This window comes from Danio aesculapii, chromosome 14 (assembly GCF_903798145.1).
Source record: "Danio aesculapii chromosome 14, fDanAes4.1, whole genome shotgun sequence".
Classification (NCBI taxonomy): Eukaryota; Metazoa; Chordata; class Actinopteri; order Cypriniformes; family Danionidae; genus Danio; species Danio aesculapii.
This window is the reverse complement of record NC_079448.1, coordinates 24,524,098-24,552,038: the sequence shown is the minus strand read 5'-3', so window position 1 is coordinate 24,552,038 and position 27,941 is coordinate 24,524,098. Positions and strand designations below refer to the sequence as shown.

At 36.0% G+C, this 27,941-nt stretch overlaps 1 protein-coding gene across 1 annotated transcript; it reads right to left on the bottom strand.

The window, feature by feature from the left end:
- Positions 1-23: 23 nt before the first annotated feature.
- On the bottom strand, positions 24-22,095 carry gfra4b (GDNF family receptor alpha 4b). The gene is made up of 7 exons (XM_056472981.1): positions 21,909-22,095; positions 20,090-20,170; positions 12,554-12,899; positions 10,086-10,195; positions 7,976-8,110; positions 4,643-4,806; positions 24-1,147 (listed from the first exon to the last, which is right to left on the bottom strand). The coding sequence occupies exons 1-7, from the start codon at positions 22,033-22,035 to the stop codon at positions 1,007-1,009; spliced, it is 1,104 nt and encodes a 367-aa protein (XP_056328956.1). The 5' UTR covers positions 22,036-22,095; the 3' UTR covers positions 24-1,006.
- Between the last annotated feature and the right edge of the window lie 5,846 nt (positions 22,096-27,941).

Below are 27,941 nucleotides of genomic sequence, written 5' to 3'. Positions count from 1 at the left end.
AAATTTGGAGTCCCAAAGGAACAGCATTAGGCTTTGAATGAACCAGCATCTTTTTATTAGTGTCATATGATAAACCAAAGAATGTTCCATAATGAGATTTCCAGCCTACCTTAAAAACATCAAGAAGCCTTGAGCAGGACCCCTTAAATGCCTCTCCGGCCGCAGTCTCTCATATTCAAGATCACAGCCTCCGGGACTCCTCATAAACATACCATAATATACATAAAGACACAGCACTGGGCAGGAAACAAAGCTGTGTAGATGCCAGAACTAAGATGAACGAGTCTCAAATCAGCATCTAAAGATTGGTTAGTTGAAGTAGCTTATGTCCCAATAGCACAGTCTACATTTTGAGGGCCTCGGGAAGAGTATTGTTTACTTCCACCCAAAGGCTTTACCATTCCATTATTGATCAGAAATAGCCTATGTCTTCTTTTCAGTCAAGTTGAACAGAATGATATTAAATCCCTGTTTTCCTCAAGGGCTTCTCCAAATGGTTGAACTGATGCATGAGGAACTATAAAAGAAAGAAGAAAAAGCTTCATTTCACTCCTCTCCACATTTCATCAGGAATTGATTTTGGAGTGCTAGAAGGTAATTTGGGCTTTAGAAACTTGTTAGATTTAGTCTTTTGAATTCGCTCCAACCAAGTTCCCTCTCTCTCTCTCTCTTTCTCTCAAAAAATATGATTTTACACTGAAATTCTGAATGAACAGCACAGTTTCATATTGACTCTGTGGTGAAATTATTTACATATTTACAGGTACATTTTCCATTGGCCTTTGTGTTTGACTAACCACATTCATTTCTACAAAAGTGCCTTGCGAATTCAGATTCTGTAGGTTTTACTGGTGGTTCCACAGAAACAGAGATAACACGATGACTTCAATGTCAGAAAAAATGAGGCCAGTATGGCCGGTTTCTCCAGCTCTGGAGCTGAATATGTTCCATTTGGTCCAAAACCATCGGCCTGTCAGAAGAGATGTCCCAAAAGTCTTTAGTCTGTTTACTGGTCACAGCTGAGCAAGAGGCTAAGAAACAAACAAATCCAGACAGGTAGTGATGTCACGGCAAGCGCTTGAGCAGAGTTCTGCTGTGTGTCGAAGGACGGGGTGGACTCAGACCAAAGTCTCACTTTCACAGAGTCCTGAAGAGCAAGAAGAGAAAGCAATTTTAATATAGTTTATTATGGCAATTCTATTTCCTAGACTACATGTGGACTTCTTTACAGAAAATGTTAATGATTTTAGGCAAGTTTGGTGATTTCTACAACAAATTGAAGGGTCTTGCCCATTCTATAAATTGTTTACCAATACGTAGGCATTTATCAACTATTTTACCCAGCTGGACCATGATAGGCCACCCAGAACCCCAGCCCTAAACCAGGCCTCCACTGGGTTAGTTCCCACATAGCAACATTTCTCTGGCCCTGCACTAGCCCACACAACCAGGTTTTGCCTGGCCCACATGCCGCAGTGAATTACGATACATGACTGGACCAAGTCTGGCTTCCAGACAAAGGCCAAACATGGACCATATCTCAGCCAAGTCTCAGTCAATAACTCATAACTGGGCCTGAACTGGGCCAGATAGATTGGTGTGTCACAATTGCAATGAAACTGATAAACACATCTTTAAACAAAAGTCTTGTGTGCCGTCTTAAAGTTGGTGCCAGCTCTGCCAAACCCAGGCCATGTTTGGTCCACATACTGTATGCCAGTGCTGGATGAATACCTGCTGTGCCAGCTTTATGCCAAATTTGGGCCAGAACCCACGAACATGCCCTACAGTATTTGAAGGGTTTACCACTCAGAGCAGAAGAGGACCTGACAAAATGTTCCTTAGATCACACTTATTTGTCAATTTGTCATTTGTATCACAAATTAATGGATCAAAAGGAGCAAAAGTATTTATTATATTACTACTCTTTAAAATCCTTCATTTTGAAATGTACTTTGAAGTAGCTACTTTTGAGCACTTCAGTTTGGAACAACTCTGTAATATAACTGTCATAAAATTTAACACCAAAGTGCCTTAGAAGGTGGACTGATTCTGTTTGGAATACAGCAAGAATCAAGTAAAGCAGTTAATTAATGGATACACAATAGAAATGCAACTTATAAATTAGATAAAACTTTTGGAAATATTACAACTGAATATTCAGATACATTGTATCTTCAGTAGCAAATGTAGCTATATGACAAAACTGGACAAAATAAAATTTAATTTGATTTTTACAAATTGCGGTTCATCAGATCTTCAAAAAGAATCAGAAGAAGTTTGAATTTCACATTAAACTGTTGTTTTGAATTCCTAAAAATTTCAGCACAGACACATACATCCAAATCAGCTGAAGGTTGTAGGAATTACAACAGTTTGCATATGTGCCTCCCACTTGTTAAGGGACCAAAAGTAATGGGACAGAATAATAATTATAAACTAAACTTTCACTTTTTAATACTTGGTTGCAAATCCCTTGCAGTCAATTACAGCCTGAAGTCTGGAACGCATAGACATCACCAGACGCTGGGTTTCATTTCTGGTGATGCTCTGCCAGGCCTCTACTGCAACTTTCGTCAGTTCCTTCTTGTTCTTTGGGAATTTTTTCCTTCAGTTTTGTCTTTAGCAAGTGAAGTGCATGCTCAATCGAATTTAGCTTAGGGGACTGACTTAGCCATTCACATCATCAATAAATACAAGAGAACCAGTTCCATTAGCAGCCATACATGCCCATGCCATGGCACTACCACCACCATGCTCCACTGCTTAAAATCATAAACAGTTTCTTTCTTTCTCCATACTCATCTCTTCCAATTTTTCTGGTACAAGTTGTTCTTGGTCTCATCTGTCCATAAGAAGTTGTCCTAGAAGTGTGAAGGCCTAATCTGGCCTTCCTGATTTTGAGGCTCACCAATGGTTTACATCTTGTGGTGAACCCTCTGTTTTCACTCTGGTGAAGTCTTCTCTTGGTTGTTGACGTTGGCACACATATACCTACCTCCTGGAGAGTGTTCTTGATCTGGTCAACTGTTGTGAAGGGTTTTTTCTTCACCAGGGAAAGAATTTTTTTAATCGCCACAGTTGTTTTTGTGGTCTTCTGGGTCTTTTGGTGTTGCTGAGCTCACTGGTGTGTTTTTTTTTTTCTTTTTAAGAATGTCCCAAACAGTTGTTTTGGCCACGCCTAATATTTCTACTATCTCTCTAATGAGTTTGTTTTGCTTTTTCAGCCTAATAATGGCTTGCTTGACTAATGACAGCTCTTTGGATCTCATCTTGAGAGTTGACAGTAACAGATTCAAAATGCAAATAGCACACTTGAAATTAACTCTGGACCTTTTATCTGCATATTGTAATCAGGCTAATGAGGGAATAACACACACCTGGCCATGGAAAAGCTTAGAAGCCAATTGTCCCATTACTTTTGGTCCCTTAACAAGTGGGAGGCACCTATGAAAACTGTTGTAATTCCTACACCATTCACCTAATTTGGATGTAAATAACCTCAAATTAAAGCTGACAGTCTGCAGTTAAATCACATCTTTATTTCATTTCAAATCCATTGTGTTGGTGCCAATGTCCCAATATTTATGGACCTGACTGTATGTTCCTATTCAGCCAAAGTCATCTCCAGATAATTTTTTGGATGAAATATTTCTGTGCACACTATCAGGCAAAAGGGGGTCTCAATATACACAACCACCCACACCATGATGGCATTTTTGCCACATGCACCTTAGTGCTTATGCAGATAAGGAAATTACAAACCAGGAATAAATTAACCAACTATTATGCAGATAATACTTCATGGCAAGCAGCATTTAATGTGAACTCAGCCATTCTGAAGCTACATTTATACAACAACGGAGTGTCCAAAAACAGAAAAGCTTTTCCCTTGTGTTTAAAAAAAGTTTCACATGATGTCATTATCAAAACAATCTATCTTTACATTTGCAAAATGGCCCAAAAACCTGTGTTATGTTCATTATACCAGGCCAGTATTTGGCACTGTTATCTTCTTAGTAATCAGTACGTAAACAGTGTGTTGATTCGTGCTTGATTGCTTGATGTTAACCTAGACCTACCTGACGACGTACCACGAACATGCATGTTAACACTTTCAGAGACTCATATTTTCGGGTGTTTACACAGACACGACAATGTCAGCATTTCCAAAAACTTCTGTTTACAAATTTATGCAATTTCAGTCAAAAAACACCACTGTTGTTTTAAATACCAGATGATAAACATAAAATGTTTCCCTTTTTAGATGAAAACATTGTGTAAATGGCCCCTGAGACACTGAAAAGAGTGGATTCTGAGCTGCTCACGTGTAAAAGAACACCATGCCATGCTTCGTACTGAAACACGCAACAAATACTGAATATTTACTTCAGAAAAATCACAGCCTCCGCGATTTGATGACTGCAATTGAGTTATTTTTTATTTAAATGGATCATGCAGTCCTAGTTCTCCATTCCCCATTTTCCATTTCATAAGGGCTTTGAGCTGTAGAGAAATCAGTCCAATTTTGCAGTCTCTCAGCAGCACAGATGAAATGGCTGTTTATTGTGTGAAGCCAGTTTCCTTTGGAGCCACACTACAATCAAGGCAGTTCTAAAGCCATAACCAAACTGACACTCACCTGTGTGGGTTTGGCTGGGCTCAGAGTGCTCTGTTCAGTCTCCAGCGTGACAAACACAGACGTCGTCCTCCATGGCCCCCTGCCTGTGGCAGGGTTTAACCGCAGCAGTTGGGTGGGAGTGGGTGTGAAGTCCAATCCGTTTCCAAACGTCAGGAGAGCGTTCCCTATTCATCCAACACACAATACATGCATAGCTCTGAGTGAAACAGACATCATTTTCATTTGCAATTGCTTCTGTTATCAGACACTTATTTGAATTCTGGGCCATTTTTCGAGCGCTCAATATTCCGCTCAGGCCACGCGGCTGCACCTGCTTCTCCACATCCTCTCATTAACTCACAGATGAGTGGCTTGACCAAACATCACTCTCATCCGCTCGAATCGCTCACTCCGAGAGCTGCCACTTGGCTGTCTGAGGAGTTACTTCATGTAAGAGATCTCTGTTTGAACAGGAATGAGCAGAATATTGCAACCGTATTGATGAATCGCTATATATAATACATAAGGACCTTCAGAAACACGAGTATGGCACTGGGAAAGTGTGATGAAGAGGGGGCTGGATATTAATTAAAGATTTATTTATACTTACATTGCCTGAAATAAGTTGGAAGAAGCTTTGCACTTTAGATAAATCTTCACATTTTAAAAAACAAATACATGGCTGACTCAATGTCAGATGCTAAACTTTAGCAGATAATCTAAATACAGCTTGTTTGTGGATTCACATTAGAGCCAAATCAAATCATATTTCAAATGGTGGAAATATATTGTCCTTTTGCTGAGACTGAATTATATAAATAATTAACTATTACATTTATAGCATGCAACAAAAACATTGTGTATTATGGTTAGATAATAAGTTTAACATAATAAAAATGCTAATTATACATGCAGTCAAAATAGCTAATTTTAAAGTGTTTCTTGAGCCACAAATCAGCTTGTTAGAATGATTAATGAATTAATAAATTAATTAATTAATTAACATTTTTGAACAATGTTGTGTCTTAAAGGGATAGTTCATCCAAAAAAAAAAAAAAAAATGAAATCTGTCACCTTTTACTTACCCTTTACCATTTCAAAACTAATTTAAGTTTCGTTCTTCTGTTTCTTCAAAGGAAGTTATTATGAAGAATGCTGGTTGATGGAACTCATTGGCTTCCATAGTAATATTTTTCTTACAATGGAAGCCATTGGGTACCACCAACCAACATTTTCAAAATATCTTCATCTCTATTTAGAAAGCGCCATGATTAAAAGATTCACTTTTTAAAAAAAATTGTTTTGCCACAAAATTCAGGACCCTGATGTCAATTTTCAAAACTCTAGATACAAAACTCTAAACAGTCACTAATTTTAACACAGGCTTTCCAAATGAACATCGTTTCAATAAACAATCGTTGACAATTAATAAATATTGTTGTTTAAAATATATGATACAGATTTCATTATGGTTTATACATAAGTTTAGAGGGAACAGTATATATACATATTTGTAATTTTAATGGTTGAAATAATTATGGCAATTTTTGCAATATTTTGACATGAACGTATGACATTTTATATACAGCTGAAGTCATAATTCTTAGCCCCTCTAAATAATTAGTCCTCCCGTTTATTGTTTTTCCCATTTTAGGTTTAATGTAAAGAGAAGATTTTCAACACATTTCTAAACATAATAGTTTTATTAACTCATTTGTAATACCTGATTTATTTAATCTTGCCATGATGACAGTAAATTATATTTTACTAGATATTTTTCAAGACACTTCTATACAGCTTAAAGTGACATTTAAAAGCTTAACTTGTTTATAAGGTTAACTAGGCAGGTTAGGGTAATTAGGCAAGTTATTGTATAACAATGGTTTGTTCTGTAGACTATCGAAAATAATATAGCTTAAAGGGGCTAATAATTTTGACCTAAACATTTTTTTATTATTATTAAAACTGTTATTAATCTAGTCGAAAGAAAACAAATAAGACTTTCTCCAGAAGAAAAAAATATTATCAGTCATACTGTGAAAATTTCCTTGCTCTGTTAAACATAATTTGGCAAATATTTAGAAAATAAAGAAAATTCAAAGGAGGGCTAATAATTATGACTTCAACTGTATGTGAAATCCATATAAACTATATCCATATATCAGGTTTCTATTTTGGAATTTGTTTTTCCACAGGTTCTCCTCTACATCACAGAAGGGTTTTCATTAGTCAAGAATCTCAGAAAGAACCCTCTGTCAATGCAAATTCAGGCCTGAAATTGGTCTGCTGTGGTACTGTGATTGGACTTTCTTACATACAGTAATTTCAAATATAAAAACATTGTCTGTGAAAGTGGTACATGGACCATAAAAACCATAATGATGGAATAAGGATGAAATCTATAGATAATGTAGTCCAGTTGGCTGATCTTCTGTGGTCATTTGATCTATTGTACATCAGTTTCCATGCCCCTAGAGTAATGCAACAGTTACTTATTATTTTAAGCACATATATCAGTTGATAGTTGCATCATGGTTATTAAATGAATACATGGTTATTTCATTTATGTAATGTTTAAGTTGCAATCTGAAATGGGATTAATTTGATGATCAATTGTGTAATATCGAAAAGATGATTTTAGTTCAATTTACAAAGTATCTTTGACTTGTGTGTATGTCTTCATCATGCTTCATCATGGCTTCAAGAGCATCAAATTTGCAGACAAATAAAAAAGCCACACTTATCAAATGCTCCTCAAAAAGTGTGTCCTGGTTCTGCTTAAATTGAGAATCAGGACACAAGTGATGAGAGACAGATGAGGTCATTTTTGAAATGTTCTGTCATTTAAAAGAGGCAGGCTGACTGTTTTCTGTGCAGGTTTTGTGTGCAGTGGTGGTGAACGCTAGGCTGATGTGACACAATATACCAGAGAACGTATGACTAATGGAGCAGAATAGCGAGAAGATGCTATTCTGTGCTCTTGTGAAGGACATGCAGCTTCAGTATAAACTTCTACTTTAGAAGAATTCTAAAAGAGTTTACATGCAGCTCAATGTAATTACATTTATGACTGCATTACCCATTTAAAACCCGGCAGTAGCCTTCATTTGCAGATCTTCATGTGCCGTTTTAATGCATGCTGTGTTTAAAATTCTGAATTCTGCTTAAAAATGATAAACCTGTTGTAGCTCAAAAGAACTCTGTGATTGTGTCCTGGCCTTGCACTGATGACTAACAGTAAAACCCTATAGTTCTCCTTTCAGACTGCACATGCAATGTCTTTCACATTTTAGATGTCCGTGACTCAGAAATGATTGCCGACACAGATGATGTACAGGAGCAGCACTGACTCACGTAAACAGACGTTGTTTGTGAAATAGTCCAGGAAGTCAGAGCACTGATCCTTCAGATTCCCGCTGGCTGAACATGAGCACCAGGGAGACACTTCGGATGTGAAATTGTCCACATAATTTGGGGTGATTGGACTGCCTGTGATAACAAAAGACCTTCATGAACATGATATTTGTGATTTCCATTAGCATTTTATACATAAAATGATATATTATTAAGTAAATATGTATAAATTACATGATATATGGGTCAAAGTTGAGATGTCACGTTTCGGTGTACTTAATACTACAGCCAAAACTCAAAATTCATCCTTTTCTCAATATTTATTTGCTCTAACTGCAAAGACATTTCTTCTGTTGAACACAAAAGATGATATTTTGAAGAAATCTGGAAAACTTTAACGATTGACGGCCATAATGTTTGTTTTTCCTACTCTGGAAGTCAATGGTTACAGGATTTCATCTTTCCTCAAAAAAACTTCTTTAGAGTTCTTGAGAATAAAGAAAATCAAAATGGTTTAAAACCACTTGAGGATGAATAAATGGGGAGTACATTTTCATTTTTGGATGAACTTTTCTTTTAAAGTGTTAAAAGTTGTCTTATACGTTTTGTTATATTTTAATTAATTAAAGCATTGCTGACAAAATGGTATAGATTATAAGCATAAGCAACAAAGCATAAACATTTAAACTGACAATTAATTACTACTTTGGGGCTGCACTGTGTGTGTATGAATCGTTGATGGTGAATCTTATACAGATATAAATCATGAACCATAGACAATGACTATGTAGATTTAAATAGGGTTAATTACTAAATTATTACAATATCTCATCTAGATTTTTGTCATGATCACCCACGATCCAGGCTTGCTGATAAACATGCACCACACCACCGAACTACAATTCTATCACTTTATAAACTACATATAGCCTTCATGCTACTGTTTGTACCTGTTGACCATTGCCTGCCTGACCACTCTCTGTTAAATAAAGCTGCACGTGGATCCTCACTCCGTTGTCACCCGACTTCCTGGATACAATTTGATTACCTTACAACTCCTTTATTTCCTTTTCAAGAGTTCACACTTAGCTGATGATTGATAAAGCGTATTTGGCATGCTGACCCAGGAGGGAGCCCTGAGCTCAAAATATCCTAATCAATTTATTTATAGAGCAAGACGGTGGCGCAGTGGGTAGCACAATCACCTAACAAGAAGGTCGCTGGTTCAAGCCTTGGCTGGGTCAGTTGGCATTTCTGTGGGGAGTTTGCATGTTCTCCCCGTGTTCGCGTGGGTTTCCTCTGGGTGCTCTGGTTTCCCCCACAAGTCCACAGACATGCGGTACAGGTGAATTGGGTAAGCAAAATTTTCATAGTGAATGTGTGTGATTGAGTGTGTGTGGGTATTTGAGTAGGGGTAGAAAGTTGATTCTTCAAGATGAAGATGACTGGAGTAGAAAACTGATTATTTATAATGTGTCAGTATTCATCTGATTGGTGCAACATACGGCGCTAATGCGGTACCAGCCGTGTTCAATCATAAGCACGTGATCCTCTCGAAATTAGTTTAGGAATAAACCAGACATAACTCTACAACTAATTATTGTTGTAGAATGTAGAAAAATCTGACATTATTCAGAACAAGAAACTAGCGAGATGTAGGAAATGCACTATACAAATATGCATCTTTCTAATTTGGCAACAGTTTTTAGGAACATAAGTAATAATGAAATCAAATTTCCTGTCTAAAATATTATGTTTAAAAAATATTTATTTCAAAAGGACTCTGTTTGCTCAAATGAGCAAGAAGGAGAACTAAACAAACAAAAAAGCCATGTAACAAAAAAACTCATAAAAATATTGCTTTCATTCAGTTTTATTGGGAAGTAAAATCAATCTCCCCATGACTTTGAAGTGCCTGGCTAGTTTTATAGTCTTCATCATAGACACACAGGTCCCCCGTGTTTCTCGGAGCAATAAAATAACACACGTATCATTCTCAAAATTAATTACATCAGCCTTGCTCCTGTTTTAATAAACCTGAGGAATAAACAGCCACAATCAGGTTACCAGTTTGCAGAACAATAGCATAAAGTGTGTTTAAACGATTTACCTATCAGTCCAGTGTAAGCAATAAGACAAGCTGCATAGTTTCCCTGTGTGCAGCCGGTGGCAGACTGCTCGTCTGGCTGGCAGTCGTACTGAAACTGGGCCAAACGAGACCTGTAGAACAAGCACAAGCGTATATGTGTGGAAAGCAGCCAAGCAGACAGAATGTGTTCTAATAAGTGTGGCGGCCATACTGACATAATCATGGCATGGTCCAAATTTGCTTCTCAAGATAAATTTGATGTTACGCTGGACATCTCATGGCAATAAAACACAGTACCAAAATGGTTCCTCCCACCAATAAATGTGATTTAACTAATAGTTTAGATTAATAATTAAATCCCATTATGCAGAGCTTGAAAATAGTCCCCAGATAGGTAACAATTCAATTCAAGGTTGTTTTTCTATAACGCTTTTCACAATTATTATCATCATTCCATAGCAGCTTCACAAAAGGTTCACATCATTACCTTACAGTCAAAACTAAGTAACTGCACTGAGTAATATCATTGCGCCTACATTTCATGATCATTACACTAGAATGACAGTAGACATTTCCTAAATATATTGACCTAGATCATTCAAATTCAAATTCCTTAAAACACAATGTAACTATAGACTTTAAACTATAGATCAAACTTTAAATTGGAAAAAGATCAAAACTTTTTTGAAAGGGGTGGGGATTGGGGGACGAGACGCTAATGCAGGGTTCTCAAACTGCCGGCCCACAGGCCATTTGCGGCCCCTCTCCTCCTCACTCCGGCCCGCAACAGACGTTAAAAATATAAAGAGAATCTGCAAAACATATACTTTTGAATCGCTATCATTGTTGTGCAGTCGCATATAGCCACTTGTGGTTTTGACCCCCCACCTACTGGACATTTAAAGTACTATACTATATGTTCAGGTAACTTTCAGTTTCTCTCAGCGTGCCGTCAAGAGTAACGCACATGCAGATTATTTCTAGGGCTGATTAAAACGTTGAAATATATGCCCGTAAGTGCTCTATTTTTACTAAAGCTCTATTTTTGTAAACATTCAAGGGTCATTTGATTAGAATCAATTTAATACCACCTGTATTTTGTTGTACTAACTCCTCTTCACGGCTTACATGTTATGCTGGTGGTGTAAATATGATCATTTTGCTAATATTCGATTCAAATGATCTCATTAATAGATTTTCCTCATGCATATTAAGATTTGTATAAAAAAAAATATGCAATAGTAAAATTTTACTGCTGGCTGAATTGAACATGTTAAAGTAAATGTGAGTATATACATACTTTCCCCCTTTTTGTTGTAGTTTTACAAAAAAGAATGCTGTTGAGAAGAACAATTGCCGGTAAAGTCAACAAAGTTACCCAAACTGTTTTCTTCTGTCTTACGCTATCAGTTAAACTTTTAGTTAAGCAACACTTGATTGGGAAATAATTGTTATTATTATTATTATGTGTATTAAATTGTAGTATTTTTAATAGCAATTTAAACTACCCCTTCAATACGTACAAGAAACAAAAAGGAGCTTTGATACTCTAGGGAAGAATGTCTGAGTGCATCAAATACATGAGGTTTCCATGTTTTTCTTGAATGTTTTTCATGAATAGTCAGTCACTGATATCCCCCGTGCCAATTTGAGTTTAAGACCTCTGCTCTAATCCAATTTAATTATCTATGCTAAGCTAAGCTAAAACTGCTTCCATCAGAGATCGGCTGAATGGAGTTAAAAAACGGTAAAACTCAACAGTTTAACTCTAGGTGACTAAAAATGAGAATATTTCCAAAAGTAGTGAAATATTCATTTAACGTTGTTTTTCTCTGTTGTCCATGGCTCTTCCACAAAAAACCTGTGACCAACCAGTTGCTTTAAATGCCAACATCATGACAACATCTTTAATAAACAGTCCTCATAATCACAGCATGCTGCATTTCTTGATGTTATTCACTAAGGCATCTGAGTCATTTAATCACTCGCCGAAAGTCAGGAAAAAAATGTTACCTCACAACCACATATTATTTTTCATACCAGAACTGATTAACTCCCATCGTTAATACCAATTAATCATCAACAGATGGATTTATCTTGGTTATTTATAGCGACAGACTGAACGCATGTGTCACTGCCGTATGCTAGAATAATATTAGTCTTGAATATTAGTCTTGATGAAGGAGCATCTAACCTGCACTGCTCAATTTTGAATTCACAATCATGTGGTTTATCTGAAAACGTCTGACTTCCAAAACATTTCAGGGTCTCATAACTCTGTCCAATGACCATTTATTCAAACATGGATTACAAGGATAGCGAAGAAAAGCTTTTTTCTTATCACCAGTAATATGCGAGTACTTTCTTTCTCTAGACAGCTATAGAAAAGCTGAGGCTTTCTTTACTCTGAGAAAAGAAGTGCATGCAAGGTGAGTTGTTTAATCCTGCCGCCCACGTGGTACGTGGCTGTCAAAGCCTCTGAAACTGACCTGCAAACATAGTCTGCCTTACAGATCCTCATCTGCGAGAGGCAGCTGGGTTTATCTTCTCCCTCATAGGAGCAGCTGGGCACGATGGTCTGTCGTCGTCTCTCCGAACAGGCCATGTCGCTGCAAGGGCAGAAAAGCAGCTCGTGGGTGTACTCTGGAGGAACTCTGTCAAAGAATCGCCGCAAGGCCTTGTTGCACCTCGATCGGTTACACAAACCCGATTTGGTGGAGGGCTTGATGCATGTTGACACATACTCGGTGCGCAGTCTCTGGCAAACATCATCAATGTTGCAAGCTTTGGCCGCATCCAGGCAACGGTTCACTGTGCTCATACCGACTTCAGAATCTGTGGAGAATTCAAATGTTGCAGTCGTTAGGACAGACTGAGGTGATTCAAGGTATATATACTGGCAGCTCATGGCCAGAACGGGCTACATTAAGAGTTTTTGCACCAGATAGTTATAGGAACTACTGTAGCAACCGGTGCATTCTCCACAGAACTTAATTTCCCCTCAGCCATCATTGCATTCGCTCCATCACTAGGATCTCTGAAGTTCCATGTGAAGTGAAGTGATGAAAAAAAATTGATCAAGACATTTAATAAAATAAACAGCTGGAGGATAGAGGACATTAAAAAGACGTGGTTTCATTTTACTGGAGATGTATATATTACACAATTGAAATAGCAAAAGGAGGGGGAGGATATTAAATCACCTAAAGAAAATTGTTTTGTTACACATCACTGAGGTTGAGAAAAGAAAACAACACAGAAAATGGCACAAGGTAAATGCCACTAACATTAGCTTTATGTATGTTTATGACTGGCAACACTAAATTATAGTGTTAATGTTTTGTATGGCAGGCAACATACAAATTACGGGTGCACACTTTCTTTGCATCGATATCACAATGTGCGCATCCATAATAGTCACATCGCAGGATGTGCAATGTTCAGTCTGGATTATTGTTAACCACAATATGCAGGATTGTCGAATTACTGCAGGGAGGAACAATAATGGAGTGAAAGTTTATCATTTGTTTATTATGTGTTTTAATGCATGTGACTGTGAGCATTTCAAAATAGTTTAAAGCATTTAAGCACAAAACAGATGTACATATTGTAACTTTAAAAAGATTCACTGTATTGAATTATTAATGCAATTAAGACTATGCGGTGTTATTTTACATCTCATTATTTAGGTACAGAACTTGAATAATCGGAACTCCCCAGAAACCATAAAGCACTGTTTGTTTCACATTTACCTTTGCTCTAATGTATCTATCTGTGATTGTAATGTATTGTTTGTTTAATTTATGCATGATTAACTTACCTACAAAATCATCCCAATCAGTCTAAATTAACCAATTCTTTCCAAATGGAGCAAATTCAAGCCATCTGGTGAAACTGTATTCATTTCATTAATGGTTTAGTTAGTTTATTTTAGTTTTGTCAAAAAAAAAAAAAAAAAAAATTGAGTTTGTATGTATGTAGCCATCAGCCTTTCTTCAAAACATACCTAACCAGCATATGCTGTTCTTTTCAGCAGGATATGAGAATGTTTCCTCTATGAAAAAAATCCTCTGGTGCAAAAGCCCTTGTTGTTGGACAGACTTTTTTTGCTTTCAAAGATTTAAAGTCAAATTCATTGTCAATGTTGCAGTCAAGATCTCAGCAGGTTGAGTTTGAGTGAAGACCTAACAGAAGACTATCTGTGGCCCTTCATTTTTTTCAGATTAGTGTGTTAATTTTGGGGGTTTTGTAAATCATGGATACAAACCAGTTTAAATGGATGTTTTAACCATTTCATGGACAAGACGATTTGCTATCAAGAGCTCAAAAGTTTCAATTTAAACATCCATATAAAATATAACAATATATGCAAATTACATACAGTTGGAGTCTAAATTATTATCCCTCCTGTGATTTTTCTCAAATATTTCCCAAATAATTTTTAACAGAGCAAGAATTTTTTACAGTATTTTCACTAAGTCTATTTTTTAAAACTCAATATAACCAATATTAATATTAATAATGCCAATATTATTAGCCCTTTTAAGCAATATTTTTTTCGATTTTTTTTTTTTTTTTTTTGTCTACAGAACAAACCACTGTTATACAATGACTTGCCTTATTACCCTTACTTGCCTATTTAACCTAATTAACCTAGTTAAAGGTGCAGTAGGTGATCTGCCAAAATGCAAACCGGTTAGCATATCTTTGAAACATATTTCCTCCACTGCCATCCAAAGCCATGCCTACTGAATCACGAAAGTGCATACCTTAAAGATGACAGTAGACAACCCACAAGTTTGTCATTCACAAGTTAGAAAACTTTATAGTACTTTATAATATTGCAATTCCAATTAAAAACTACATTATTTCTAGCACGTTTTCAGTTATAGCAATCAAGCTTGTCATAATGTGCAATATTTTATGCATGCAAGGATCCCTGGTCTCACGCTCTCACGTGCTTTGTCCTAAAGCGGCTACTGTATGCTTAGTGGTTGGCCGGCAGGGTGCAGGAATTACATTTACTACTAAGCCATACTTGCATGCTATTTCAGACTGAATATTTCAAGTAGCATGGTAAACAATATAGGGAGTTCGCCACAGGTTGTCATGGGTTAAAAATGAACCAATGTGAATTTAAAACCAACTTCACCTCAGTAAAGCAGGCTAGATGGAATAGCGCTATTGACTTCTGTTTTGTTTTTAAAATAAATAAAAATCTACATTATCGATGCTGTAAAAGGTCCCTTATGAAAGTGAAAATAGTCTCATAAATCTAGCGCATGAAGATTTCAGTGCATATAACCCATTCGTAAAACAAAATTTACATCAGCTTTGCGTGACTAAAAGAGTTTTAAAACATAACATTACCTGTCTAAAAGAAATACTTCAGCCATGTTGTCATCCTTCCTCCAGCGTGCAAAAATAACTCCAATATTGATTCAGAATTTTAAAAAGTTTTAATTCAGCATTTGTTTTTACCGCTGTCACTCTCTCGTGTGCATATGAATGCGCGAAATGGTGGATCTGCATGAACAGGAGTGTGCAGTTGTACAAATCAACATTTGTTGACAGACAGCTTGGGCTACTTATCAGAATTATGGGAATTGTCGACCCAACAAAATTTAATTGGATGAACATTTTTAGTCTTATGCCTTACCCAGAGAATAAAAATACATCTAAATTATTTACTTTAATCATTACTTATAATTCTGACTAACTAACAAGGCTAATAATTCTGACTTCAACTGTATGTTGGCTTAGTATTGGCAAAACACACAACAAAAGAAAGAAAAACTGCACATTTCTCAAGCTCTTGTTTAAACTGACATTTTGACTCTTAAGGCGGATCAGACAGCATAAGCATAACCATGCAGCATAACTGTGTAGAATGGGCGAAGATGAGCGGCCCTTTTCAATTCACAAGGTGTGTTGTGCTGTGCGACTGACAGCGAAGAAGAGAAAATGGTGAAAGCATCAAAAAGATGAGAAACTTTGTATTTAAATGGGAGTTGAAGAATATGGGCTGACAGCCAATTTTTGTGAGGCATTTGCTGGTCAGACTACAAACAACTAAAAGGATTTGAGTTTGATGCATCAAAACATCAGACTTCAATGGTTCTTTACAACCCCTTATGTTTTTTTAAGGCCAATTTTGGATGGATTCTTTTTTTTTTATTCTATGTGGGGTGGAGGAGGGTCCCAGAAAATGTGATGCATATTCCTAATGTAGCATAAAACAACACTGAGGAATTTAAAATGCAGAGGAGCAAGCTCATTGGCTGCTGAGATGACCAAGATGATGATATAGCAAATTATGCATGACCTATCAGCCTGTGCATGCATAGAATTTCATGAGAGAACTTTTTATTACAGATTTTTTTAAATTGGTTTGGTACTATTTTCATAAGTGTACATTTTGCAAATCTCTTAGTACAAAACTTTAAACTGATTACACTTGTAGCACCACTAGTGATTCTTTCAAATCTGATGTCATGATTTCATTGTAGTGTCACATATTTTCATTACACATAATCGTTGTTTTTTACAACACTAAGAACATTATACTAAGAGTTTGAAAATGTACTGATTGCTTGTAAAAATTGCACAACACCAAACCAAGCTGCAAATAAAGACTTTTTGCAGACCAGCGCAACATTGATTTTCACGTTTTGCGGCATGTTGTTTCAATAGCAAATCCATTTACGCCACTAAGTGGACTCATGGGTGTGCTGGTCTAAAAAGGAGGTGTGTTAGGTTACATTTTACTTTTACAAATTAAATTAATTTAAGGATTAGAAAATTAAAGGATTAAAATGTTACAAAAATGATTATTTTCCATAACTATAAAAACCACTACCTCCACGCCTCATCTGGGTTTTTTCAGTTTATTCATGACAATTTGCATTTGTATAATCTTATTATTAGTAGTATTATTTATCATATACATATTTGTTTTAATAAAAATAAGTTTAGATTTGTCCCCTGTTGGGTTTTGGAGACGTATGCATCACCATATAGAGCATAAGAATATGACGTGTGTTTGGATACAACTTTGGATCAATAGTTTTTTGACCACACTTCGTTATTATTGTTAATTTATTTGTTTTCTGAAAATTAGAACTGAACTCTGAAATAGTTTTGAAATAAAACTTTGCGCTTAACAAAAGAAATTAAATATGTAGGCTAATGGATGTCTTTAGTGGAGTGAGTTTCCACCGTTTCCTTATCCGTGAAAGTAAAGGAGTAAAGTAAAGAGTAAAAGTAAAAAGAAGGTAAAGAGGTGAATGGAGGAGGCTCGTTCTTTATTTTCACGCTGCAGATGGTCTGTTTATCTGTTTTCTTGCTAGTAAAGCATTCAGTTTTTCCACTTACTAAGTCCACCATGTAAATAGAAAATGTGCCATGGCACGATACAACTGACTCTTAAAGGGAATGCTTACTCATTAAGAGAATTAGCATGAAGAGAATGTTTTTCTGTCCTTAAAATAACAAAAATGCATTCAGACACGCCCTTAATGCTTTTGCACCATGAGCTTTAGACTTTCCTCCTAGATCCTTCAAATAAAGCCCTTAGTGTTTTTCCTAAAGCTTTAATAATAAAATATTCAATATAAAAAAACACTACAACAGTGATACAACTAGGGCATAAAGCATTTACAAAAATTAATTGTTAATATTTTATGTAATATTAATGCCAGGTTTAAAAAATATATACATTTTGTTTCTTTCAGTTTAGTTTTCTAAACTGTATTATTCAAGAAATTGTATTTAATTTTATTAGTTTTATTAGTTTTTTTTATTTGCTTTTGTGCTGCAAACGCATCATATTAGGTTGTAGAAATTGTATTTTTAAGATTGCCGATTTAATAGATGTTCTGTGGTTCTCAGATGTGGGAAGAATACGTTCTGCTGTCATTGTATATTGCTGTGGAAAGAAAATGTGAAAATGGGGTAATGTGGGCTGAGGTTCAGATAACTCAAATGGAGAGACTGCGCAGAGTCACAAATCATTACGACTAAAGGAAATGTCTGATGATGTGAGAGGACGTCAAGAATGAAAATGAGATGGAACAAATTAAAAGGAATGCCGTGGAAACGTCTTTCCAAGAAATCATTTCCGCATTCTGATCAACTTCATCAAACTGAATAGCCTGCACTGTGATGTTAATGCAAAAAGCGCAGTAAATAACTAAGGCTAAGGTCAGTAAAACCTGAGAAAAATGAAAATAAGGATGCTCACGAAGTCTCTCCTTCTATTCCTTTGCAATTAATAATCACAGAAGAGCCAAGAATGTCTGTCCACATCATTCACATAAGAGCTTTGTTGATTCTTACAGCTCTGATGGGAAAATCCAGCTCAGATACAAAGCTTCAACAAACAAAATGAGACTCTGTGACTAATTTCCATGGGACAGTTGAACAAAAACAAGGGTATAACTGAAGGGAATGACAGTGAATACAAGTTTCACAGCAAAACCAATGCACAATGACTGCGACTCTCCCACTCCGGAGACACATTTATGCTGCTAATACAATATTTGCGATGCTAATAAGATGTTCTGGACATCATGACATTTGGAATGAAGATTATTATACTAGGGCCCTGTGTGTGGGTTTTTTATCTTACAGCTTTCGTCTCTATGTTAAATAAGCTTATCATTTACAGAGGTCTCAGCTACATCCATTCAGTCACAATACAGAGAAACTATAGATAAAAACAGAAATTGAAATAAAATGTCTTAAAGAAACTGCAGGAACACTATCTGTGTTCAGTCACATGTATTTCAGGCTAGGCATGGTCCAGAATAAGTTTCTTACAGTATGATAACCTTGGACAAAAATATAACGGTTTACAGTATCACGGTATTGTGTTTACTTCTGTAAAATAATTACATTTTTAAATGTCTCAGTAAAAAAACAACTTTTTTCCCCATTTAGCACAATATATTACATTTTAGGAAAAAAAATTATAATATTTTGAAACAATAAACATGTCAGGCTACATAATTTAAATAAACCATTGACTTCTACCATCGTCATTAGCAGGGGCGTAGCAACCGGGTGAGACGGGGGGGATCCGTCCCCCTCACTTTTAGAGACAGACCATTTAGAAACAGGTGATTAAAAATTATATGAACATATGATCTCATACAGCCGTCCCCCCCACTTTTAAAATGTCCGCTACGCCCCTGGTCATTAGCTTCAAAAACACAGATTTCCTTACAACACACACAAAAAAAAAACAATTAAAAAAAAAAACTCTACATAAACCTTAGAAACGATATCACAAAACTTTGTGGTTTTAATACCTTGACCTTTCTAAACCACGGTAAACCTTAAAACCAGTTTTAAAAACATTGTCCCATGCCTATGTCAAGCTATTACATATGCTGTTTCTTTTTACAAGAATGTTGTTTTAAAGCGCATTTTCTTTTTTGTTTGTATCTTTGATGCATCCTTTTAGCATTTTAGAGTTTTTAAGTTTTCTAAAATGCTTCTTGAAAATTATTTTTACTGTAATATTATCTGAATTGCTTCTGTAGAGTTGATGCTAATTTTTTTTATTCAGCAAAGCATTGTCACACAAAATCATAGCTGATCATCATTTCCACTATCAATCATTGTCACCTATAAAACAAATATCCCTTTTAATAATAAATAGAATTACAGGTAACACTTTAATGGTCCATTTGAGTATTAGTAGACTGTCTGTTTAATATCTGTTGATATTGCTCATTTAACAGACATTTAACTGACTATAAGAAACTTTGCAAGTACATGTCAACTTACACTAGTCCTAACCCCAACCTAACTGTTTTATAATCTAGTGACAGTTAGCTGGCATGTAGATGCAATGTAACTTAAATTCAACAAATGGACCATCAAAATATAGTATGACCGAATTACATGTAGCTGTTGTTAAGTTATTATGCTTTATAACACCAATAAATCTGAACTTTGTTTTCCTTGAGTAAGAGACTACAAAGAAAACATTCAGTGCCAGAATCAAGCTATTATCTTACCTGCAGTGATGGAAGCCAGACGGACAAACTCATAGCCTTTCTCCACTGTTTCATATGGATAGTTCTCTACCAGGTTAAGCCCTGCAATTACAAACATCTCATTTCAGTAATGAAATTATATATTTATTAATTCATAGAGAACAATACATTTCAACAATATATAATTAAGGTTTTTAAAAGGAAATATGTGCATAATTAGTTGTTTTTTTACAATGCTCCTACTGTGACGTGATTATTAGGCTCTGTTTACACCTGGTATTCATATAAATGTTATTATTAATATGAACTTCGGTTGATTGGATGACAAGTAGATACAGTCAAGTCCATAATTATTCATACCCCTGGGGTATAAATAATTTCGGGCTTGATTATAAATGTGATTCCCTTTACATCTGGTGACATCCTTACATTCAATTTGGCGTTTAAAAGATGCCTAATAGACATCCAAATATAGAGGTCTTGGCTCAAACAAAGCTAAATCTGGGACAAAGCTAAATTGACAGACTTTACACATGTAGTCATTGATTTATCTAATTTATGATGGGTCTGTCTATTCTTCTATAGTTGGACTTTTATTAGATCTTCATTAAACACACAGAAAGGGCGGTACGATGGCTCAGTGGTTAGCACTGCTGATTCAAGTCCCGACTGGGCCAGTTGGCTTTTCTGTGTGGTGTTTGCATGTTCTCCCCATGTTGGCTTGGGTTTCCTCAGGGGTGCTCTGGTTTCCCCCACAGTACAAAGACATGCGCTATAAGTGAATTGGGTGAACTAAATTGGCAGTAGTGTATCAGTTTGTGTGAAAGTGAGAGTTTATGGGTGTTTCCCAGTACTGGGTGCAGCTGGAAGGGCATCCACTGCATAAAACATATGCCAGAATAGTTGGCGGTTTATATATATTACTGTACATCTGCTGCGTAAACATATGCTGGAATAGTTGGCGGTTTATTTTCACTGTGGCGATCTCTGAAATAGAGACTAAAACTAAGGAAAATGAATGAATGAATAAATGAATGATTGAATAAACACAAAGAAAAAAAAAGTTTGCTTGGGTCTCCTTTTCTTCGTTTTAAACGTCTTTCCTTATTTTTGATAGGATGTTATAAGAGGATGCATGTGTAGGTAAAACACAATATTTATGAGTGTTTAAGTTGTTAAATCGGTCAGATTTGACCCGAACACGACAGGAAGGTAATCATTTTTTGGTATCATTTGCAAAACAGCATCAATTCTGGCAAAAAAAAATAAAAATTTTAACGGTAATATGTCACCATAAAATCAGTTTATGAATCTATTTAACACTAGGCACAAAAGAATAGTCCCTTTCAAGATCTTGAAACCCAATAAAACGGCAATATTTTATCCCTTTTAAAAAATACATTTTTAGTTAATAGATACTGTTTAATTTATTTTATACTTTTAAATCAAGAAATATGTATGTATACGATTGTGTTTTTAATGTAACACTGCACAAAAGTACTCAATTATAATATTTTTGTACTTCTTTTTCCATCAAAAAAAAAAAACACTGTACACAAATAGTAATTCAATTGAATTCTTGATAGTTCTCATCAGGGACTAATGCTTAAAGAAATCTACAGTGTGTCTAGTGCATTTATAAATGGGTAAACAAAATATTAAAGTTTTTGTTTCATATTTTAATATACTAATATTTTAGTCAACTAGATGCAAAAGTGTTAATACTCAAATCATAGTGTATGTGTAGCTAGCATATAACTGCAAAGTTATTTACCGGTAACAGAATATATAAAGAGGACCATCTTAGTATTTCAGCATAAATTAAATTAATGTCACTCACCATGCATGCCAGACTGGTGGAGACTCCAGTATATGCTGAGACAGTTTTTCTCTCTCTTCATGCCTCGTCTGCTATTGGCAGCGGTGGAGAGGAGTGGAGAGCAGGGCAGGACACAGCGTTTGCACATGACTGCGGGCTCCGGGGCCTAGCTTCATGCTGCCGTTTCAGCAACACACTGACGGAGGGTCCGAAGACTGAGGACTGCACGTCTCATCATCGAACAAGTGTTCTCCTGCTATAAGACAGTCTCTGCTAGCATAAAGCAGCACCTGCAATGCTAAAAAACACAGGAAACATTCAATAAGGAGTGTTTTGCCACATGGATTACTACTTATTTAGTGGATTTTAATGAGCAAATAAACATCATTGCAGATCTTCACTTGTTTAAGTGGAAGTCTGAGGCTACTTGACAAAAACATCTCCGTTTTCATGCAATATGATAACCATCTAATAACCATCAGCTTTCACAGACTGCCCTCAAACACCTGCACTTCATAGATACAATCACAACCCATCTGCTGTTTAAATGTAATTATTCACTTTTACTAACTACATTCTGCTGATCTGGCCAGTGTTATCTTTGGATAACTGTTTGAATTGGGTTTTAATTGTATATTGACAGATTTATTGCAAGTTTTAGCTGAGTTTCGGTAATTTGATTTCGTGTGTCTGTGTGTGTGTGCATTTGTGTGTGCACGAGTGTGTGTGTGTGTGTGTGTGTGTGTGTGTTTAGCTTTACATATATTTTGGAATTTTATTTCTAAACATTATTTTTGACAACTACTTCATACTACAAATAGGGGTGGATTTAATGATTTTGGAGCCCTAAGCAATTCCGGCCATGTGGCCAAAGGTTTTAAATACACCTTTTGTACTTTAATTTATTTTTAATTGATTTATTTTGGACGATGCGGTGGCGCAGTGGGTAGCACGGTGGCCTCACAGCAAGAAGGTTGCTGGTTCGAGCCTCAGCTGGGTAAGTCACATGGGTTTCCTACAGGTGCTCCGGTTTCCCCTACAATGGGGTATGCTAAAGTTGACCATAGTGTATGTGTGTGAATGAGAAATAAATGTTTCCAGTAATAGATTGCGGCTGGAAGGGAATCCGCTGCATAAAATCATATGCTGTCTAAGTTGGAGGTTCATTCGCTGTGGTGACCCCAGATTACTAAAGGGACTAAGCCAAAAAGAAAATGAATAAATTATGTATTTTGCTGTTTTTATTCTTATTCTATTCTTGTTTTATTATTTTTTTTTTCTTACAATTGACTTAATGCAAATAACAATAACAACATGTAAAGCATCTTTTTAATGATTTGTTTTCTTAAAATGGATTCACAACTAAAAATGATACATAAAAAATTTCGTTTTTAAAATGAAATCTTTACCTAATTTGACTGCTGAACTGCTCCGTTATTGAGGGTGGGGGACACATTTGCGATGTAATAAACATTAAACTTATTTTTTTAGACCCTCATCATACAAAATATGATAGAAGATGATGTTTTTAGAAGAAGATTATTTATGTGGTAAAATCTGCCCCTGACTACAAACCTCATTAATCATGTTTTTTTTTTTTTTTTTTTGCCATTGTAGGCCTACTCTTTAATCCACAAAAAGTACTTCTTGATTTTTGAGTGTGTGTATGTATACACTCAGGGGCATAGCAACCGGGGGGGACAGGGGGATACGTCCTCCTCATCGTTCATTCATTCATTCATTTTCTTTTCAGCTTAGTCCCTTTATTAATCTGGGGTCGCCACAGCGGAATGAACCGCCAACTTATCCAGCATTTGTTTTATGCAGCCTTTCCAGCTGCAATCCATCTCTGAGAAACATCCATACACACACATTCAACCCTCATACACACCCATTCACACTCATACACTCGGACAATTTTAGCCGACCCAATTCACCTGTACTGCATGTCTTTGGACCTGTGGGGGAAACCGAGAGCACCCGGAGGAAACCCACGTGAATGCAGGGAGGAACATGCAAACTCCACACAGAAACGCCAACGTACCCAGCCGAGGCTCAAACCAGCGACCTTCTGCTGTGAGCGACAGCACTACTACTGCGCCACAGCGTTGTCCCTATAGAACGTAAACTCTTGTCATTTCAATTCCTGCTGCCAGAAGGAGAAGGAGCACTATCCTGCTGAAGAATTTTGCCCTCTCCAGTGATTTGTAATGTAATGGGCAGCACAAATGTCTTGATACCTCAGGCTGTTGATGTTGCCATCCACTCTGCAGATCTCTCCACACCCCAATACTGATTGTACCTCAAACCTTGATTTTTTTCCTTCACCAAACTTGACTGATTCGGTGAGAATCTTGGGTCCATGTGGGTTCCAATAGGTCTTCTGCAGTATTTGTGATGATTGGGATGCAGTTCAACAGCTGATTCATCTGGAAAATCTACCTTCTGGCCACTTTTCAAAATACTAGAAGTCAATTTATTATTGTTGCTCTTACACTGGGATCGACAACAAGACTTTTGTATTCAGTGTATTGACTTTGTTCTTCAATGCGGAAGTGCACTTGTTTTTTTGCGATTGTTTTAGAACTTCAGATTCAGAAACTTCTTTTAGTTTCAGTCGCCTATGGGAGAAATGACTAGGAATAATTACCATCAGAAAACGGTCAAACACTTGCTCTACAAACAGTGTTTGCATGACTATACAGACCAAGTAGAATAATATAATAAGAAAATATCAGTCAAGTAGCATAACGAGCTGTTTTTAATGTCTAAAAATTAATGGAAGTCAATGAGACCCGGAAGTCTGGAGCCAAAAAGATTCAAATGGCTGCGCCCACTTGTATGTGAAGAATAAGGTAAATATTTATTACTTACATTTGTTTTATTTCAAATAACACATTTTTTGTGAAATTTTAGGAGACACTAACATGACAGCAATGCACTTTTTTCCTTGGTTTTTCAAAGTTCACATACAGATGACAACACAATCACTATAATCCCTTTTCACACAGATACATGAAAACGTCTAAAATGCTGTATTATGCATGTCAGGTCAAATAGTTTGTGACGTCACTTTGCAAAAAGAAACACTATGAGCAAAATCACAGACATCACATTTAGCACAATTGCTCTGTATTTGCGTTTTATAAATCATACATTAAAAAGAAAAAAAAATGTTCAAAAAGACTGAAATCTGAGGTCAGTAAACATGATGCGCTTCTAATCCTGGAGATATAACTTGCCGTTGCCTTGAGAGTCATAATGAATGCATTTACATAAATACAAGACGAAATGACATACAGACAGATACATAAAATATATTACAGGCTGCAACACCATCTGTTAATTGCGCTGATTAAATTGCATGAGAAAAGGGCTCTGAACTAATTTCAAACTAAATGAGAAAAGTACATTATTTCAACATCTAACAGATTTTATGCATGTGCTAGTGTTTTTGAAGTAATGACAACGTCAAATAAGAGGTGAAATCACAACCACATTTTTGGACCCAAAAGCAAATTAACCGCTCACTGTTGAAAAGCATCATCCCATGATTTTGACACTGCTTTTCATCCATCGGTGTGCTTGTCGGTGATAGCCTGATGCTTTTTCAGCTTCAGTCGGGAATAGCAGAACCTGTGGGCTGATATTTTGCACCCCAAAAAACTCAAAGGCTCACTGACAGATGCAACCATATGCAGACGCTTTGTGGAGGCAGGGGAAGGCGATGTATCATGACTACAGACGTGAGGATAAATCAACATGACAGCGGGCAAAATGAGACTTCTATGTCTTATTGGAGCATTGTTCAACATTAGTGCCTGAGCTGGATTAGGGAGGGCATAGTCTGATAAAAAAAGGAGAAAGAAGCAGCCCAGCCACAGTCTGATCAAATCAAACACAATGAGACAATTCATTATTTCAATTAAACAATCCTGTTTTCCCTCCCTTCCACCAGACGAGGTTGCAAATTAATGAGAAGTGTTTTTCTTAACTTAGTTCCGGATGCATGTGTAATTTATTCCTTTTCTTTGTCTGTTCGAGATTTACATTACCGACTGGATGTTTTGGCCGTGAGGGGAGGGGATTTGAACTAATTCATATGGGAGGGAGGTAAAAAGTTTGTTTGCTAAGCCCTGAACAATGGCCTTGAGAACATCTTCAGTAATGTGTGATGATCATTTTCTGCTCTAATGACTAGAACTTAGCACGCCGCCATGAGTGTCAGCTTTTTTCCTCATTATGCACTCAAGATCGTGTTTAGTAGCTATAGTTTACAAAGCACTGCGTGAGTGTGGTATATAAGCCTATATATTGTTTTACAGCTATTAGTCTTCAGATGATGCAGTCTCTGTGAGATCATCTGTAAAATCTACATTTTAGTTCACTAAAATTACCTCTATAAATGGTCTGGTGTATTGTGAAATTTAAGAAATCCAACAGTGCAATCAGTACTTCGCCACATGGGTCATGGCAAGCATTTTTAACATGAACATATTATTATCTATTTATTTAAGTACACAAGAACTTATTAATTAGCTGATAGAACTTGTTTCTTCAGGTACAAGAGCTTTTTAAACAATACAAATGCTTAACTTATTAGAAACTGCTTATTTGTTAGAAACTAGTTCTTTTTTATTAGAAGAGATCTTAAAATTATATTCTCTCTTAAAATTTTATTTTTTGCTATTTATTTACTCACCCCTAAGCAACACCAGATGTAGAGGATTTTTGATCATCGGCCTGATGTAGATGAACAGTAAACTTTATCAAATGAAATGAGTTCAGTTAACTCAAAATTTACTGAAAGTTAATTTGGTCAACTTTATTTTGATGGTCCAGTTGAGTATTAGTAGACTGTCTGCTTAATATCTGTTGATACTGCTCCTTCAAAGACGTTTAATTGACTATAGAAAACTTCCAAGTACATGTCAACTTACACTAACCCTAACCCTAACCATGACCAAACCTAAAAGTCTACTTATAATCTATGAGAATAAGTTGATGCAATGTACTTAAATCAACAAACGGAGCATCAAATAAAGGTGGAACCGTTAATTCTGCTCATTTGAAAAGAGTTTGAACCTCATTACTTCAACTTAAATGGAGTAAGTTCATGGTACTCATGTAGATTAGTATTTAAACTCATTGGTTCGGTTTTCCTCCAAAAAGTTTGAGTTACCTTACCTTTTTGGGTTTTACAGTGCAGAAATTGTAATCCATAAAACTTGATCCATAAACACTTATATAAAAAACATAATCCTTATTTCCTTTCATTTTTTGGTGTTCACTAAACTTTGAAACATCAGCTGTACTGATCCAAAATGATTGTCAGTGATACAAAAACATTTAAATGGGTTTAACATAAGATTATTAGTTTTCTAGAGAGGTGAACTACCCTGTAACAACACTTTTTAAGTTGTGCCAGCTGAACTGGAATGCCTGAAGTTGAGTAAACAAAAAAAAACATAATCCTTATTTCCTTTCGTTTTTTTCCTTGTGTACTCACTTTTGAAATTATTGTTGCACTGAACAAAAATCTAAGTCCTGAAGTTGAGTGAACAAAAAAACTCTAATGCGCTAAGGTTGTTTCTTCTTTTTAGAGCGAACTAGGTAAATGTGAGATGAAACATCAATTAAACGTTAAACTTTCTGTAGCTGTGCTACCCCCCAAAAGACAAACAATTACAAATGAATAACAATTTAAAATTATGTTTAGCATTATTACAGTAGATATTTGTTGGTTGTTGGTAATAATAATGACATTACTGCTGTTATGGTTAGAAATATTGCAACCTTTATTTTTTCAAGTGAGGAGGTCTCAGATTAACTCCACTTCAAGTAACAAGTTAACAGAAGCGTTTTTGGGTGAATTTGCAAAGTTTTGCACCAAAACTAATCTTTTTAAATGAATGAAGAAAATGTTTGACTTGAAGTAAACGTGTTGAATGCAGGTTGTGACAGACATTTTTACTGATTTTTGCCAAACCAACAAAAAAAGTAATTTAAACTTTTGACAGATTTTTTACAGTGGATTTTTTTACAATGTTTTAA

What these genes read in the sequence shown, in the direction of transcription:
- gfra4b (XM_056472981.1), bottom strand. Translation starts at nt 22,035, where the DNA reads ATGTGCAAACGCTGTGTCCTGCCCTGCTCTCCACTCCTCTCCACCGCT. An exon ending in TCTGGCTTCCATCACTGCAG is followed by an intron (nt 12,900 to 20,089) that starts GTAAGATAATAG and finishes AATTCTCCACAG; the next exon opens with ATTCTGAAGTCGGTATGAGC. An exon ending in TGCTTACACTGGACTGATAG is followed by an intron (nt 8,111 to 10,085) that starts GTAAATCGTTTA and finishes TTGTTATCACAG; the next exon opens with GCAGTCCAATCACCCCAAAT.